Here is an 18,912-nt window from a genome sequence, read left to right as displayed (position 1 = left end):
TCCAACTGTATTTCTTTATCAGCTATATTTGTTGAAGAAAAGACTAGAATGATTGATGTATTGATAGGTTTTGTACTCAGTCTTGCTGTCATTATACTTTCATTGACTAATTGTACTCAATGAGTGATTTTGTAGATGCTTTGCTGAGGAGGAAGGCAATTTCTCTCTGGTGTTTGTCGTCTTATCTTCCAGAGCATATGATTGTTTCTCCTATATTAGTCAGGTTTTTGCCAAACCCTTTCCATCTGCATTCACTTATCCCTAGTATGTGCAGCTTATTTTCCTTCATTTCTCTTACACTTTGGAAATTGTTAGTAGACTCTTTATAGAAGTGATTGCTTTTAAATGTGAGTTTGAATATTGGAGACAATGGTGTTACCAGTATTTTCCTCATGTTCTTGTTCACCCCTGTATGGACTTAAATTTAAACTTTGTTATTGTCTTGCGATTTTTGGTGTAAAGTTGATTACTATATGGCAGTGTGTTACATATTGTTTTGACCTTAATGTGACCTTGATCTACATCCTCAAAGTCCAAATAATTCTGTAATATCCCATGTACGAAGTCTCAGTCTGTCGTTTGACATAGTGCATCAGTGATCAAGGTTAAAAGTGATTTATCTATATTTGGGGTATGGAATTATTGAAAGGTGTACATGTCTCTTTGCCAGGCATCATCTCAATTTGACCTCACATTCAAAGTATATTGATTTCAATGTCAATGTGAAGGTTTTGTGGTTTGGTCTGCTTCTGTTAGCAAAAAATGTTACCTATTTTTGGTTGATCTGATTAGCATGGATCATGGTTAACGATAAGTTTATGTGATATTAGTAATAAAACCTTTATCACAAAGTTTTTTCAAAATCAACTCAATCCTGATCAGAGGATCAGGTGAGACATTTCAGTATGTGTATTTCTTGTGGGTTTTTTTCTTTTTAGTTTCTGCACCTTCGAGTTGGTTCTCAAGGGTTATGCCACTTCTCCTAGTATATATACAGGTACTGTGGATTTATTATTATTCGTTGGATACAAATTTTCGTGGATTTCGTGGGTACAGATGACAAACAAACTTCCATTAGACTGTTACCATATGAACTAACGCGTTAAAAATCCAGCTCAGTATGTCTGTCTAGTACAAAGCAGGGTTAATATTCATATTACATTAACAGGTCCTCATTTATACAATGTATATGCATTTAATTTATAGTTGGACTTTAAACAGCAAATCATCCGTGTCTTTGTATGTGGTTCTTGTTAAAATAGCAAACATGAAGCAATTGTTGATGCTGAGATAAAACAAGCATAAACTTGCCCTTTCAGTTATCCAATGATGATCATATAAAAAAAATACTAGTTTCATTCAGCATTTTAATATTACTGTTAATCACAAAACACAAATAAGACATCAATATAATTGGCAGAATTATATGTTAACATACTAACTATAAATGTTTCATACCCTGCAAATTGATATAGTTTAGTTATACCAGTTTGTCAATATGACAATGAATTGTGTCATTTTTGTTATTTTACATCAACAGAGTTTTGCTACTTCCACGCTATTTAGAGTTATCAATAGTTTAGTATTTTTTCTTGGGTTAAGCATGAGACTTTGGAATACTAATGGACAGTGATTGAGCTGCAAACTTTTAATTCACATACTAGGAAGGCAAATTTTTCAAATTTGTTATTGGATATTATTATATCTCATATTTTCTTTATAAATTATAGACAATTCCGGTATTTCTACTTAATTGTCTGATAAAGACTATTTACCGGTTAAAAGAAATTATTGTCAGAATAGCCAATAAATACATTGTTAGTGTAAACAATTACATTATTTTTGTCTTAATTCATATCAGACTGTTTGAGATATTAAAGCTCAAAAGTATGCAAAAATTATTGTAGAAACTTCTTGTTTGAGTCTACCACAATGTGCATGAATAACAGCAGATTTCTCTCTATACAAGTATCAATCTTTTTACACTGTAATTTCTTAGATAAATATAAAATGGATAATTATATTCATATCACAAATTAAACCTAGTATTATTGTAAAATTGTTGCAATAGATTTTGAAGACTGTGACTGGATTCAATGATAAAAACTTTCCTTACAAAATCACAACAGATATATAATGGTATTTACAGTTACTGCATTCTATATGTAGTGTTACTTACTAGCCATGAAAGTTATCAAACTGAGACAGACATTGCTGCTAAAATGGAACTTCTTATTTAGATTTTTTTTTATATTATTATTAAATAATTGTAAATGTGTAATGAATAAAACAAAATTTCCATATTCTAAGATTTTAAAACATATTCCATATATCTCTGATTAAAATAGTATTGGCTTTAAAACATTAGAAAACATTTAACATCTGCATATTTAACTTGAATGGTTTCTTAACTTTAGGATAGATTGTAACCTTATCGGTTGCATGGTTTCGTGCCGCAAATAACTTTATAAACTTGATAATTAGATTGGTATTTCTACCATAGTAGTAAGTAAGGAAATTAATGATTGGAGTGAGTTGAGTTCACAAGTTCACTTCCGACAGGGTATTTAAAAGCAAGTAGACACTCACAAATACATAAAAAGATATATAATACTTCTTAAAACAAGACAAAATATACAGTAAATATTACACTATGTAAGTCATATTTGCACATTGCCCATATATATATACACATAAATAAAGCTAACAACCATTGGTTTCAGCTTACTGGCATGACTGAGTAAACATTAACAATGATAAACTTTATGAGAGATTTCTCATGAGATTATTAACACTTCCATCTGTACAAAACAAAAACTTTTATCACATACAAAGCTAATTAGAAATATGTATACATCAGCACAGTGTACTACAACTACTGTCTTCTTATCTAGTTTAATTAAAGTTCTATCAATAAAAAATTGAAAAAGTATATTTAAAAAATTTTACTTGCCAGATAAATTGAATGACAAAAAGTTGGCTAATTTTCTTGGTTATCAAAATCACTACTTTCATCTCTTTCAGGCATAAAAAATTAAAAATGTAAACCTTAGAATAATAAAAGATGAATCATTTTATGTACAGACATGAAAATAAAATCCATGAGTAAAAATTGCAATTGAACTTTCTGAAAATAACATGGCTAAAAAAAATTCCTTGTATACAGTACTCAATATGATGCTTAAAACTGCAAATAAAAAGAGGCCATTGGAAAAAATTTCCAAAGTATTTAGCCTTTAATAACAAGTGAAAAAAATAATAATTTCAGTATGAATAATTGCTTATTTTCAACTCTCAATGGTATGAATCAAGAACTGTATATGCATTTATTAGTTATCTAATTATTATTTAATTATCTCAATAATATGAAACTTAGTATAATTCGGGTGCATATTGCAGATCATTTCAAGCAAAAATTATCAAGCTGGTTTAATAACAGCAATGTTCATCACGTCATATTTAGGTTTAATAAAAAATAACATCAAATGATTTAAAAAAAATTATAGTACATTGTAGGTCATAAAAAGAGAAAATAAAAAAATGTAAATCATAAGTATCTAAAGCCTAATAAATCGGTGTATATTTGATCTGGTAAAAAAGAGAAAAATTCTGAAATTCTGAATATTTGATTATTAGAAATATTGGTGGGATTTTACCTCATGTAAAATATATATTATAAAAAGACTTGTGAAAATATAGTTAACTGACTTCTAATTAAATTAACAGGTCACAGATTTATCACAATCATAATAAGATAGTATATTAAATGTGTGATGCAGATTAAAAAAAAAAAAAATCATTGCTTTCTGTAGCACACAAGAGCTGGCCAATGGACAAATTCACTGTCAAAGAGCCTATACTTGGATCACATTACAACTATGACAGATGTCTTTCACTGCCTTTAAAAAGGCTATGCTTGATGTATTAAAACATAAATACTCTTTGTGGGTACCATCACCTCAAAGAATAATTATTTTTGTCACTTTATACAACCAATAGCGAAATGTAAATCTTCAACCTAAATGTAAAATGTAAAAATTTTATCAGAATATCTTTCTTTGCTAAAAACTGTTAATAAATGACAGACTTTTGTCGTTAATAAAACCATAAAAATTAAGAGGGAATAGAAAAAGATCTATAAAACAAAACAATATCACAGTAAATATTTTTTTTGATTTTTATAAAAGGAAAAACTATTTAATCTACAGAGCATGAGAGAGACACTAGTCTTTGTGGATTTCATGAATATGACTATCTATTCAAATATAGCAATCATATTTTAAAATGTCCAACACTTCTTATTTTTAAAGGATACATTGTCAAAATCGTATTTCACATTCAAAACACTATTATTTTTTTATTAATCAACTGTTTCTAGGCATTGAAATAGAGATTTCAGAATAATAATTATTTATCCTTCAATTACTTCCCCTGAAACTATGAAAATTTGTATGATTGAAAAACTATGCTTAAAGTATTAAAATAATTTAACAAATAATAAAAAAAAACTTAAACACAGAAGGAAATTTAATACACTTTTGTAGAATAAAGTTTGTTTCACAAATTCATATGACAAGTGCAAGTAAAATTAGTAATTCATCGCCTGTCAAAATTTTAAAGTTTAATTCTGAACTATATCTTGCTTTAAAGATTATCATCTTGTTTATATGGTTTACAGAATGAAAAACACTATTTTGATTGGTCATGGATTATGAACTAAGACGAGATGTATCTCACAAATTATTCAAGCGCTGCCTTCAAAATATACAAATAAAATACTGCTAACAGACATTCACACAACTAAATAATAAAAACATTTTGCATGTGCTATGGAACTGTAATATCTTTGGTAACCATTTGTTCTATGTTGGACACAAAACTGAAAAAGAATATAACAATATGATTTCATGTTAAAAGATAAAATTACAACTTTTGAAAACATTATTACATAAGTATTTGATCAATGAGATAATTCATAAATGTTTCATTTTTGTAGTCGTGTCTGCAGATCTGACTATGTTGTGTAAGTGTTATAAAAATATTGCTCTGGTATGTCATCTAAATTAACAGCTTCAGAATTTACATCTAACTTCCACTCAAACTAAAGTGTAAAATTTTACTATTTTCAATCCTAAGAGTACATGTTTTTTTTTTATTATTACCAATATTGGGGTATAAAGGGAAAACTGTCATTGATGTACCTATCTTTTTATACATGATGATACGTTTATTTAAGAAATAATTGATGCAAGCTATACTTTATTGTAGTTTTAACATGGGTAGGCATTACATTCGTGATTATTTTTGCCCAAGTGATAGTGAGGGCTAAAATAACACGAATATAATGCCTACTCATGTTAAAACTACAATAAAGTTTAGTTTGCAGCAATTATTTTTATTTTTATTTGGACAATTAAGGTAAGTTCTATGTCCAATGTGTATAGGTGTAGAACGTTTGTGTAGACTCTTCCATGAACCTCCCTTTTTTGTATGTAAACTAGCAAACGACTGGCAATGTGATTTTTTAGAGGGAGATGTATCAAACAGCCAGCATGAACGGTTGTCGTATCTAGGTCAAATATGTCAATTTCAATATGCAACACGTTACAGTCATAATAAATGAATTAGTAACAACAATGTGCATCATTTAAGAGGTTGAAAATGTTAATCAAATATATTAAATTAATGCCAATTTGATAAAATTCATTATCTGTAAAAGTCAATACATGCATGTGCAAACAAATTTTATTGGATTTAGAGCATGGGTTTATTCATAAAGCGAATGAAGCACGTTATATTAGAATCTCCATTCTTTCATCTATAATAATGCATTATTTTGCACTAGCCTTACCTTTAAGTATATAATCTGTTAACAATGTAGGAACTGTAGGACTGTCTGCATTTATAGCTTTCAGAACTGAAATTAAATGTGTGGTAATTAGAATGCCATTTATCTTCAAATTCAGCCATTAAGAAGTGTGCTATACAAAAGAAATAATTTTAACTACATGTACTTTGAACTACCAAGTTGTCATGTTAGTATTGCAGCTTGAAAACCTTAAGAATTTTAAGAAAATAAATGTGGGGTAATTCAATCAAATTTGGTGTCCAAATCACTGAGATAGTAAACAGAAGATTGGATCAAATATGGTAAAAGTGCTATATATTTTCTGGAAAATCAGCAGACATACTTTTTGTAATTTTGAAAATTTGGTGTTGATGCTAATTCTTCGAATGTATCTGTTTATTTATTCATAACTTTTTCCCACCATGAAATTACCAGACCGACATATTATACATAATTTGATGCGACTGTCATAAAAGTGAGAGGTTTAGCACTTTAAAACCAGGTTCAATCCACCATTTTCTACATTTGAAAATGCCTGTACCAAGTCAGGAATATGACAGTTGTTGTCCATTAGTTTGATGTGTTTTATCCTTTGCTTTTGCAATTTGATTAGGGGCTTTCTGTTTTGAATTTTTCTCGGGAGTTCAGTATTTTTGTGATTTTACTTTATACAGATTGCCATCAATTTTGAAGATTGTGTGTTGATCTCTGGATGTTTTAGGGGTTTGTATTATGGTATGATGTCTTCGTTTGCGTTGTTGTCTGAAGAGAAGGCTGGGATTGAGTTTTTTTTAAGAGGTCCATATTTTATTTTCCAAATTTTGAAGTTTCAAGAAGAATCTTCAATTGCACAGTATAAAGCAATAGATTTTTTACCACATTTCTTTTGTTTCAGAAACCTGTTTTATGTCAAAAATTTCATTTCAATCCAAAATTCAGACAGTATCAAGCTTGTATATTGTGTCCAAATTTGGTCCAACTGTTGAGGATTTGGCCTCTGCGGTCGTTTCAGGCTGTGCTCGGAGAAGCGATTTATTTGGATGTTTTAGGGTAGCTGTCTCAAGTACTGTTCATGATAAAGTGCCTTCAATAAAATCCTGTCTACTTACTCTTAATATAAATCTGTAACTGATCTGATGTTGGTGGTCCTCCAAATGAATGGTATGGTATTACTGTTGTCAAGAACTATAATAACAAAAAATGCTGAATTATTATACTAAATATGAAAATAACTCTAGTAAAATAATTCTAACAGTTTAAATAGAATATCGATTTATTCATGAAAACCATAGTAATTAGAATGTGTTTACCCATTTATCTGTGTTCTGTTGTATGTTCTACCACTTTTAGTGCACTGTACAATGTTGTGAAGGATTGTAGTAAATTGCATGTTCCTACGATTCTTACAATTAATTAATGATGAAGACTAATCAAGAAGGCACCTTTTTGATTATAGTATGTGAGATATGGAAAACTTATCACTAATCTGAAATGAGGTCAGTCATGGTTTTCTGTCTGATGTAAATCTTGCATGGTTTTACAGGGTTTTGTTTGCAGCTGTCTTCTACCTTCTGAAATATAAAGGTCTATTCGAACAGCTTATGTCGTTGCTGTTGCCAAATAAGCATACCTACATTTTACATTCACCAGTTTTCGTTGAAGGAGGTAAAAATGAACTAATGTCACGTATATGTCAAGTACCTGATCAACAAAATTTATCCTGACAATATGCACACTTAGAACATAAATATAGACCAGCATTGAAATGGTAGGAGTTGCATGAAGAGTAAGAAAATTTAGCAAAAGTTATCAAAAATTTAAATAAACACTAAAATATTGTCACATCTGTACAGTGTAACCTGCCTAATCTGACACACTTTGAGACCATGAAAATGTGTCCACTAAAGCAGGATGTTGGAATACTCAGCTGTCGGATTAGGCAGGTTCCACTGTATATATATGCAAACAGTGTTTTCCTTGGGCCTTTTAGCATGTGTTATGGATGTGATGCTATAATTTTTAGAATCAAGATGGTATTTTCTGTTCACAAAAATGAAATATCTGTGGAGAACACTGTGCAAAATGTAAATTTTCAATGTTGTAAAAAAATAAAACAGCAAACTTAATAGATACTTACTGTACTGACTGGATTATCAGAGTGATTGTTCACGGTGCTGTTTTTTGTTTTTTTCTTCTTTTTATCCACGTTATTATCTCTACGTTTCTTCTGGATTGTCAGCAGCAGAGAAATAAACTGATTTTTCAATTCTTTATCATATTCTAGTTCATCTCTTAAGGCTAATTCACGAATCAGTATTTCTGAAAGTTCTTTGATCACAATTTCATATTCTGCTAAAACTTCATTTAAAGCTGAACAAGACATTTCTTTTAATTCTACAATATAAAAGGCATACAATGATAAGGGAACTGTAGACAAAGACCAATCACAATTTTAGTCTTTTACCTAACACTTCTTTTTCTGGCTTCAAAAAATTTCTTTCCAAATTAGAAAGCTGATATCTATTAAGACCCTTTAAATCATACTGTTCAGTGTGAGCAAAGGCTCCGTGTTGAAGACCGTACTTTGACACATAATAGCTTTTCTTTTACAAATTGTGACTTGGATGGAGAGTTGTCTAATTGGCACTCATACCACATCTTCTACATTTATATTTTGCAGACCAGGATTCCTGACATGTCTGATTCAAACTTAACTTTTCACTGATTTTATGTATATTATTCTGATGAAATTGATTTCATTATTAAGATTTTACCCAACCCCTTGAACTCAGATTGATGATCAACTACTAGACCTACAACCTATTCAGAGGTAAAAATCATACTCCTGTGGCAATTAAGTATACCTAAGTATTTGTATTGACAAGTTTGAACTCCAATCCTTAACCTCAGTTTGACTTAAGACCTCTAAAATCAATTACATCAACATCAATACCTTGGTCAGTATCCCTTAACCCTTTCGCTGAAGAGTCCCGGTTTACCGCGATTTACGCTTCAGACAACTGACGATGAGTCCTGTTTTACCGGGATCAGAATACCTCTTTTATATTTCCTGCTCAAAACAGTGCAAACATGAGTTATCTTTCTTTGATGAATATCTGGATGAAAGTGTTAACATGGCGATTCCGTTTGTGGAAAACCGTGTCAAAATCAGAGGAAATTTACGGAATTTACAAGAATTTGAAATGAGGGAACAATTTTTTTGAAAGAATATGGAAGAATTGAAGCCAAACTAGTATACTTTTTGACATAAAATGTCGTTTTATGTACAAAACACTTGGAATGGACATCGTTCAGTGTGAGGAATTTGTACAGCCTCGTAAAATTTTTCAAAATTTTGCCGTTTTGGGTTAAAAAATTACGATTTGGGGTCAAAGAGCAGAATTTTGAGAATTTCACCTAGATAAAATGCCGAAAATTTGAAAATTTGAATATTTTATGAAGAAAAAATTATCAAAATGTGAACATAGTGTTAGTGAATGAAATAAAAACACAAATAACTACAAACAAGTTTTTATTGACATTTATAATGAAGATCTCCCACTTAAGTAATAGTAGCCAGGGAAGCCATCGCCTCAGAGTAGCTTCAGTCTGGGCAGCAATCGGTGAAAGGGTTAAGAACACAAATTTATGAATCCAATTAAAGTGTTGATCGATTGTTAGTTGCTTAATGTCCAGTGGCAAATATTTCATGAATGTTCAGGACAAATTTTTTATAAATAAAGTACCGGTAGTGGTCTGCAACACATACAGATGATCTGATTAAAAAAAAAAGTACGTTATTGAACTTGGATTTTGTTTTAATTGAATGATTTGTAATATTTTTTGTAGCTTCCTTGTACCTTAAATAGTTTTAAATGTGTTTTAAAATTTTTTTGTTAATCTATGTTCTTTCTATGACATAAAGGGAAATTTTCCTAGAGGTATGATACTTACCTAATTCTGTATAACAGGGAAGAACAGGGACTGGATCTCTGTCTGGCTCTACTGGGACTACATTCAATGTGGTGGGATCTACTGTTTCATCTCCATTTAAAGGTCCATCCTAAAAATATATGATCAAACACATGATTGTTTTTGTATAATCACTTCTTTATTAATGGGAAAGAAGGGACTGTTTTTTTGTATCAATTTGTATGACTTTTAAAATTTGTGATCATGACAGATGAATATGTTTGCATTGACCAATACCGGTAACCACAAGAAACAACCATTTTTGATTAACTTATCAACATGATCATTATAAACACTTACACAGACTTTGATTGGTTGACCAGGATTGTCCCCCTTGAGAAAAGTTCAATTTCAGGAGCAATATATTTTTCTTGTAGAATTTCCTTGTGTTTTAAGTTGGCTGGTATGAAGTTCTTTCTAACCACTATTCATTTACTTTGAGATCAAATTAATTAAAGAAAACAATTTTAAGACAGATTACCTGCATCATAGATTCTATTTCACTTATAACCTCTTCAGCAGTGGCTACATAATCTTCTGTTTCTGGATGCTGTAGACTAGATACTATGAGACTGTGCATATCTAATGCCTGTGCTATTTCATCATCATCTGACAAATCTAAATTCATTGGTTCACTAGCCTGCAAAGAGAAAAATATATATCGTCTTTTTCAGGTTCAAATTCAATGAGTCTATCAGCCAATTATTAACAATTACGAAAAATATTTTATTTACCCATACATACATGTTACAAACAGTGTGATGTTAAAAGTTATTACCCTGCATATGTATTATAATGGTATTTTGAAAAAAAAATCCCGCAATAATCTGCCTTTCGCCAATTGCAGTCTTCACACTTAAAACCCCAAGTCCTATAGCCATGGCTTGTAAAATTCTTCTCTACAAGCCAACAGAATCCAACTAAAAATTTGGTATAATTGAACTTCAGGCTTGTAGATTCAAATGTTTAGAGTGAAGACTGCTTGAATTGCTAATTGTTTAAGGCTAACAGTTGCTAACATCAACGTAATTTGGTCTCTTGTGGATAGTTGTCTTAATGGCAATCATACCACATCTTCTTAAATTTATATATAAAAGAGTGAAAGTTGCTGCTTCTTTTCCATTCTATTCAGTAAGAAAAGTGTATCCTTATTCTATGCAGAAAGATGTCTGTCAATTGATATAAGATGTGGTATGAGTACCAATGAGACAACTCTTCATCCAAGTCTCAATTGTTTCACATTGGTTGAAGGTCACACGAATGTACTAAAGTAAAATAATAGAAAGAGGACTGAAAGAAAACAGTACAAATTGTAACTCACTTTTCCTTCTTCTAAATGTAAAACCTTTTCTTTCATCTGTTTGACGTAAGATTTTGACCAGTCTATTGGTAAAATGTTTCCATAATTCCCTGTAAGTGTCCACCACATTCTGCAATAAAATTAATGGAATTTGTTGATTGTCATATTTCTAGATAGATTAATGTGATATATTACTGCTTCATTACTGATGATATTGAGCATAAAAAGTACATAAACCAGATTGGTGAATGATTAAATGAAATATTATAGCTTTGATTTAATGTGTTTGATAATCAAGTGTAGAAAAAATGCTACAATATTGCAATTATCAAGTCAGTTTAGATTGTCAAGAGTAGCATTTGTTTGTTCTCTCAAAAAATTATCAGTGTGAGAATATGTCACAATAACCTATATTTCATGTTTTATATTTAAAATCTGATCTTTGTATATGTAGTTATAACACTTTTCCTTTTGAAATTCTTACAACCAACATTCAAATAAATCTATATGATTAATGTTCAGTGGAATATAAGGAGATGTGGGGTACATGTCAATGAGACAGCAACCCAGCCACAAAAAGGTATCTAGAGGGCAAAATACAGTCTAAAAAGGCTTTATAGCCAGTCAAGGTCGTTAAAAACTTCTATCGTTGTCAGTCTAAAACGATAGACATGTCTGTACAATGTCAAGCAGTACAGGTCTAGTTTCAATAAAAATAAACATCAATGATCAGTTTTAACTTTTCGGTCATAAAATAAAGGTACATGAATGTATAGAATCTTTAAACACATTCTAGAGTATTACAAAAGGTATAAATTTATAAACATTTTTCAACAGTTGAATTAAAGCTTTAATTATTTTTTAAGCTTCACCATTGAATTAATATTTTTTTCTGAGATGAACAATGACAAATGCTGGTGAGTGTGGATGATTCATTTCAACCTTTAACAGCAAACAAATACCCTGTTTCTCAGTAATTGACTAACACTGGCCAAAGTCTGAATCGCCTTGTGTTTACTATCATGACTATACACTATGATTAAAAATATTTTAATTACCTTAAAAAATCAATACAGATATTTTACTGTTGTTCTACTTTTAAATAATTGTTGATTATACCATATTAAGATATTGAAAGGTCTTACAAAATCTGTCAATTAATAATATATATATACTGTAGTGGAGAATGGAGATCCATAAATTTTCAATAAGATAAACAGAAAATCAATACACTTGTTTTCATCACAGCTTAGGTTGGGGGGAAATAATTCTGTGTATATTCTCAATACAAATGGATGATAATAAAACATCAATGCACAAAATTCATAACAGATACATCAAATATTTGTATTCTTAGCCATAAAAGAGCCTGTACATTTGTAAAACTATTTATGTTAAGACAATTCCATTTTAGTAATGAACAAGAAATAATCTAATCATCGCATATATATTCCATGACTGAAATAAGTTTGCGAATACAAAAGAACTAGTACATTTTTATTTTGATGCATTGTGTTTGAGTTTCACTATGGGAGCAGTCTGAACAATACTTTTACTAGACAAAGTGTTTTAATGAATCCTATATTCCTGGTATCACATTCAGTCAATACAATTTACTGGAATCCATGACCGTATGACTCATTTATCGATCAATAATCTTCAGTTCTAGTATGCAAACCACTACAAATATGTTATAAATACATAATCAAGATAATTGGGTTCATATTTAATAAGCATGAAAAGATTAAGTAAATAAATCCTATATACTTTTATCATTTTCAAACTGTCCTCACATCATTTTGTCACATGGAGGAATACTGTTGTTAATTATGCATGATACATTTGTATTGTACATTTCACCCTTAAACCATTAAAATTACCATCCATATTTATTGCTCATTATTTGATTATTTCTATGACCCACCTACGATAGTAGAGGGGCATTATGTTTTCTGCTGTGCCTCCATTCGTTCGTCCATTCGTCTGTGTGTCCGTTCGTCCCACTTCAGGTTTAAGTTTTGGATAAAGTTGAAGTCCAATCCACTTGAAACTTAATAACGGTACACATGTTCCCCATGATATGATATTTGTAATTTTAATGCCAAATTATAGTTTTTACCCCAATTTCATGGTCCACTGAACATAGAAAATGAAAGTGAGAAGTTCAGGTTAAAGTTTTTGGTCAAGGTAGTTTTTGATGAAGTTAAAGTCACAGCTACTTGAAACTTAGTACACATGTTCCCTATGATATGATCTTTCTAATTTTAATTCCAAAATTAAGTTTTGACCCCAATTTCATGGTCCACTGAACATGGAAAATTATAGTGCGAGTGGGGCATTCTTGTACTATGGACACATTCTTGTTTTTTTAATTTTGATATAGTACAAGAACAGCAGAGATGTGCCTCTTTGCCTTGAAAGCAAATATTAATCATGTTTCAAACATCCAGCTCCAAACATATTCATAATAAGATCAATACAATCTGTACACAAAAAAATAAAAAGGAATAATAACCAAAATATTGGATGGTTCATGTACATGAACAACAGACCACACCAACTGAAATCCTACAAGACCTTCAATATGTTATTTACCGGTAATCAATTTGTTCGAAAAAATTTCTAAATTACATTTCTATTATAAAACAACCATGACAACAGAAAATCTGCAAATTGTGATTGTATAAAGACTCTGTGACCGGGACAAAATAAAATAAAAATATAAATCTAATTAAGGTGGTACCTAACACTTCAGGGAGATAACTCTGTAAAATCAGCAGAACGTTTTAATGACGTTGTGTTGTTAAGGGAATATTAAGCTTCTCAATGATCAAAATAAGTGTTTGCCAAACTGCTATATAACCAGTGTAATTACTCTGATTAAATGGTTGGTGAAATTTTCTTAAAATTTGTATATTTTTGTCAAAGGGTCAAAGTAAATATTTTGTCAAGATTTTAAGAAAATTAAACGAGCCAAATTAATTTTAGTTTAGGTGTTTGGTACCACCTTAAATCAAAATGTCAACCAATAATAGGATATAACTATCCAAACACTTTTCAATGGTGTTACCTAACATGCAAAACACAATAATTCAGAATATGCTTGACCATTGGACAATTTGAAAAATTATGAAGTAGGTGATTCTGATACAGATATTAGCTATTCACTTGTACCAATGTCTGATCCGATATATTTCAGTACCAAAATAACCATTAATTTTAAGACTATTTTTGTTTTGATTATTTGATAGTTATCAAAAGTACCAGGATTATAATTTTATACGCCAGACGCGCGTTTTGTCTACATAAGACTCATCAGTGACGCTCAGATCAAAATAGTTCAAAAAGCCAAATAAATACAAAGTTGAAGAGCATTGAGGACCCAAAATTCCAAAAAGTTGTGCCAAATACGGCTAAGTTAATCTACTCCTGGGGTAAGAAAATCCTTAGTTTTTCAAAAAATTCAAAGTTTTGTAAACAGAAAATTTATAAAAATGACTGTAGTTTTAATAAAAACATCATATTGCATCTGCTTGACTTATATATTGTTTTTAAGTAATGATTTTTACACAATAGTTTAAAACTGCAAAATTATGAAATTATCATGTTTACCTGTACATACTATAACCATGTTTGTGCTGAAATACTAAAACCCACATTTTTGCCCCAAGCTCTCAAGTCAGGAACTTCTAGCCTCTGTTAGTCTTGTGCTTTTTTTTAATTTTGGTTCATTTGTATGTTTTGAACTTCAGTATTGGGTCCATTTCACTGAAACAGTTTATATGTACATTATTGTTTAGTGACTAGCTGAAGCCAATTGAAGACACATTGGTCCCTATTATTTGCTTTCTAGTCTGACAGGTTGATGTCTCTTTGATATACTCCCATTCTAGCATATAACGAGTGTCAATCATAACAAATTTCCAAGATAACACCTGATTATAGAGTTACAAATACATGTAACTGACATGTGAATTTTTTTTCTGGAACTCTGTAAATTCTGTCTTAGAGAGTAATTTTATATGAATACCTTTGCATAAAACCAGGCAAACAAAACTGAAGGTAGACAGTATGTCTTTTACTTTGGATAGCCATGTTTGCATACACCATAAAAAATATGGGAAACTTCAAAATGTATACTAAATACTGACTTGTATATAAACACAATTTACATGTACAGTTAAGAACATTTTAACAAAAAGATACAAACTAAAAAAAAAAATTCACCCTGATTCTTATTTTGTTTTGTTATAGTAGTAAAATATATCATTTAATAGAGCATTTTATATAATAGCCAATGAGACAAGTAGATCCACCAGCTGATTTAAAATGTGATACTGATAGTAGCCAACACAAAATGAATAGTCCACTGTATTGCCTTCAACATTACACAATGAAGTAGTTTACTTTTAAAAATTGTTATTTTATTTATAAAACCACTACAATGTAAAGACAATTGATAATGCAAAAAGTGAGATCAAATGCATCTATTTATAATCATCATTCCAGTTTTCTTATTCTAAATTACAATCAACTGTAACTTAAACAAATTCTAAATTTAAAAAATGTAACAATGAAGCCAATAAAACAAGCAATTAAACTTAATCTATTTCCATGTTGTTGTTTTTTTGTATTTTTTTTAGCAAATTCTAATATTTATACATGTATATTTAATTTCTTATATATTTATCAAATAAATAAAATTAAGTATGGATCTATGGAATATGTCAAAGAGACAACATCCCAACAAAATAGCAGATAACAGAGGAAGGTCACAGATGGATCGTCAACACCATGAGAAAATCCCGCACCCAGAGGAGGCCTTCAACTGGCCCCTGAATAAAAATGTGAACCAGTTCAATGAAAATTAAATACCTGATAAATACAGGCACCATAAGGAATAAAAACCTAAATACCAGAAATGTCAGTATATGTATCTAAAATAAAATAAGATTGCCCATCTACCTAAATCATATTGACAAACAAACCAAATAACATTTTAGAGGGGGTAATCTAGTGTGGGTTTGTGGTCCTTGGGACCCAGACTGGTGTTTAAACTAAAATGGGTACTCTGGGGGCCACTGTTGGTCAAAGCTGCCCTTAACTTTGACCTGAAGATCAATCGACTGATATCTCTTCAGTTCGTCTGTTCCTGCAGTCACTTTGTTCAAGTACTTTGGCCTCCGCCAATAAAAGACTTTCCGATGTCCCATCACTACCTGTGAGTAGGCATTGGGCCAGGATAATTTGTCCTTGTAAATATCGTTGAAAATATGTAAGTGACACATGTATCTCCTCTACACAAATTCCACTGTACCCTTGAGGGTTGCTCAGAATAATGAAGGAATCTATTAGTACATACATAATCTAGTATCATATTCATGATCTGTTTTGACTTTTAAAATTCATAAATCATTATTTTTAGCAGGTTGAAAATGAACAGGTTGCGAACGAACCCTTTACATTTGTATATGGTGATTAGTCTTGTATAGAGGAATAATCCTTCTATAGATGGATAACCATGTAGAGGATTTGTTCCCAACCTCATGAACATCTCATATAAATATTCTAAAATGTCCTATGCATTATTTGGGCTGTTCAGGGCTATTGTCCAACCTGAAGCTGTGTAATCATAACTATTATAGTCCCTATTATATTTTATGACAATGTCAATGTTCCACAGCACCCAAACTGTTGTCTGATGAGGTTGTCTTTTTTTGTTTTGATCATGACACATAAACTCTTGATCTGTTAGTAGCAAATACTTACTGGCAATCTTTAACTACCTCCTCTTGTGTTCTAACTTGAACTGGAGCTATATGATCTACTTTGTCCTCGAAATTGCAGAAACATTTTGTGATTTTTTCATCAAATGTATTCACCAAATCTTCCAATGATTCAGACACCGTTTCCGCGAAGTTTTCAGAATGTTCACTTTCTTCATGAGCAGTTGACATGTCCGTGTTTAAAAGGCTACTTGTTTCACTTACACCTTGAAAATCACTATACTCTGCAAGTTCCTCATTCTCAAATTTTGCAAGTGGAGCCTCGAAATGTAGCTCCGCCATTTTCATTCCCCGCATCCTGACATCTCTGACCTTCACCTTTTAGATAATTTTTTTATTTAGACTGAAGTGTTCATTTCATTAGAAGAAAGACAACTCAACACAGGCACTTGTCTGAAAAAATCATGTGCACGGTACTATTTGGATCTCTTAAGCTATAAAGGAAAATTATTTTCGAGAGAAAGGTGCCTGTGCTGAAGCTGAAATGTAAAATAAATTTTCACAATTTATTAATAGACACGGCCATAGAAAGACAAAACAAGTGGCTCCTTTCACAAATATTTTATCTTGATTTTGTCTACAATATAAACAGAGACATAAAGGTCTCTGATATAATGTAATACAAATATTTCCTCAGTAATCATAAGATGTGCAAAGAATGTTTTGACGTTTATATTTTGCCAACATCACTTGGTCAATCGACACAAAAAGGGGTCTCGTCAAATAAAAATCATATGTTTCAAAACATTGACTGGCTTATCTAATTTTCAGATTCTCGAATTCCAATTATAATAATGTGGGAGGGATTGTTTATTTTATCACCAATTCATTCACTATTAACCATGCAGACTATATCTTGACGACCAGTTTTCGTGGCAGACCATCTTAGCAGTTGGGGTCATATTGTTAAACCCTCGTGTCATATTATGCAATGAACAGACTAGTTTCCTAAACTCCTTCTCATATTGAGCTGATATATAGTTTGAGAGTCTACGGTGAGTGCCAAATATTTTTTGTAGATTATTGGAGAGTCGTTTTATCGGCTATCAAACCACATCTTATTTTAATTGTATACAAACATTATAAATTAATTACTATCCAAACTTATCTGTGTCCACACTATATTGAGAAAAAAAAACTTTAACCCAAAATGTTAAACAAAAGTTAACTGCTAAAAGATTTGATCTATTTTTCAGAAAATAGAAGAGAAAAAATTCATTCAAATTTTAGGCTGGACATGATACAATATCTTTTGACAACGAAAGTCTTTCAAGACAGTCCAATTTTCTTTCCATAAAGGCTTGAAAAAAAGAAGTGTCTTGAAAAAAATTAACCATTTCATGCAACTTACTGTTATTAAACTGTGAAAAAGCTGAGTCAATTTAACAGTAAAATAGGGAAAAAATTAACAACCAAGTGCTCCGCAGGGCGCAGCTTTATACGACCGCAGAGGTCGAACCCTGAACAGTTGGGGCAAGTATGGACAAAACATTCAAGCGTGATACAGCTCTGAATTTGGATTGTGATCAAATTTTTGACATAACATGGTTTTTTTTTTACACAAAACAAATGTCAAGATTTTACAAATCAATTAAAGATTTCTTCTTCAAACTTTTTAAATCTAAAATTAAATAGTTGACACAGCATAGGTTTCTGACACAGAATGAATGTGGTCTAATGAACTAACTAATTTTTTTTGCCTATGAGCAATTCACTATGCTGTTGAATATTAATCCTCTCAAAAAATGTTTGAAGAAATTTTCTTTTTATTTATGAAATCTGAAATGAGAAAAATTTAACCCCCCCCCCCCTTTTTTTCACATCACCGTTTTCCTTTTTCCAAAACTGATATCAATTCAAATTTCTAATGGAGTTTGCAACAATAACTACTCTTTTAAATACATCATAAAATATTAAAATGTAAAATAAAGTGCTTGTTATCACTGAATGGTAAAGATTGGTTGGTAGTAAAAGTGAATATACATTGTTTATTGTATAAAACAATA

General features: G+C 30.7%; 1 protein-coding gene across 1 annotated transcript; it reads right to left on the bottom strand.

The window, feature by feature from the left end:
* Window positions 1-1,353: 1,353 nt before the first annotated feature.
* On the bottom strand, window positions 1,354-17,426 carry LOC139516912 (fasciculation and elongation protein zeta-2-like). Its single transcript, XM_071307345.1, has 8 exons — window positions 16,890-17,426; window positions 11,142-11,250; window positions 10,302-10,460; window positions 9,803-9,911; window positions 7,986-8,242; window positions 6,958-7,033; window positions 5,852-5,917; window positions 1,354-4,879 (listed from the first exon to the last, which is right to left on the bottom strand). The coding sequence occupies exons 1-8, from the start codon at window positions 17,201-17,203 to the stop codon at window positions 4,863-4,865; spliced, it is 1,107 nt and encodes a 368-aa protein (XP_071163446.1). The 5' UTR covers window positions 17,204-17,426; the 3' UTR covers window positions 1,354-4,862.
* Window positions 17,427-18,912: the final 1,486 nt, after the last annotated feature.

Source organism: Mytilus edulis, chromosome 3, assembly GCF_963676685.1.
Source record: "Mytilus edulis chromosome 3, xbMytEdul2.2, whole genome shotgun sequence".
NCBI lineage: Eukaryota > Metazoa > Mollusca > Bivalvia > Mytilida > Mytilidae > Mytilus > Mytilus edulis.
The sequence above is the reverse complement of the archived record's forward strand: the minus strand, read 5'-3'. Positions and strand labels throughout refer to the sequence as shown.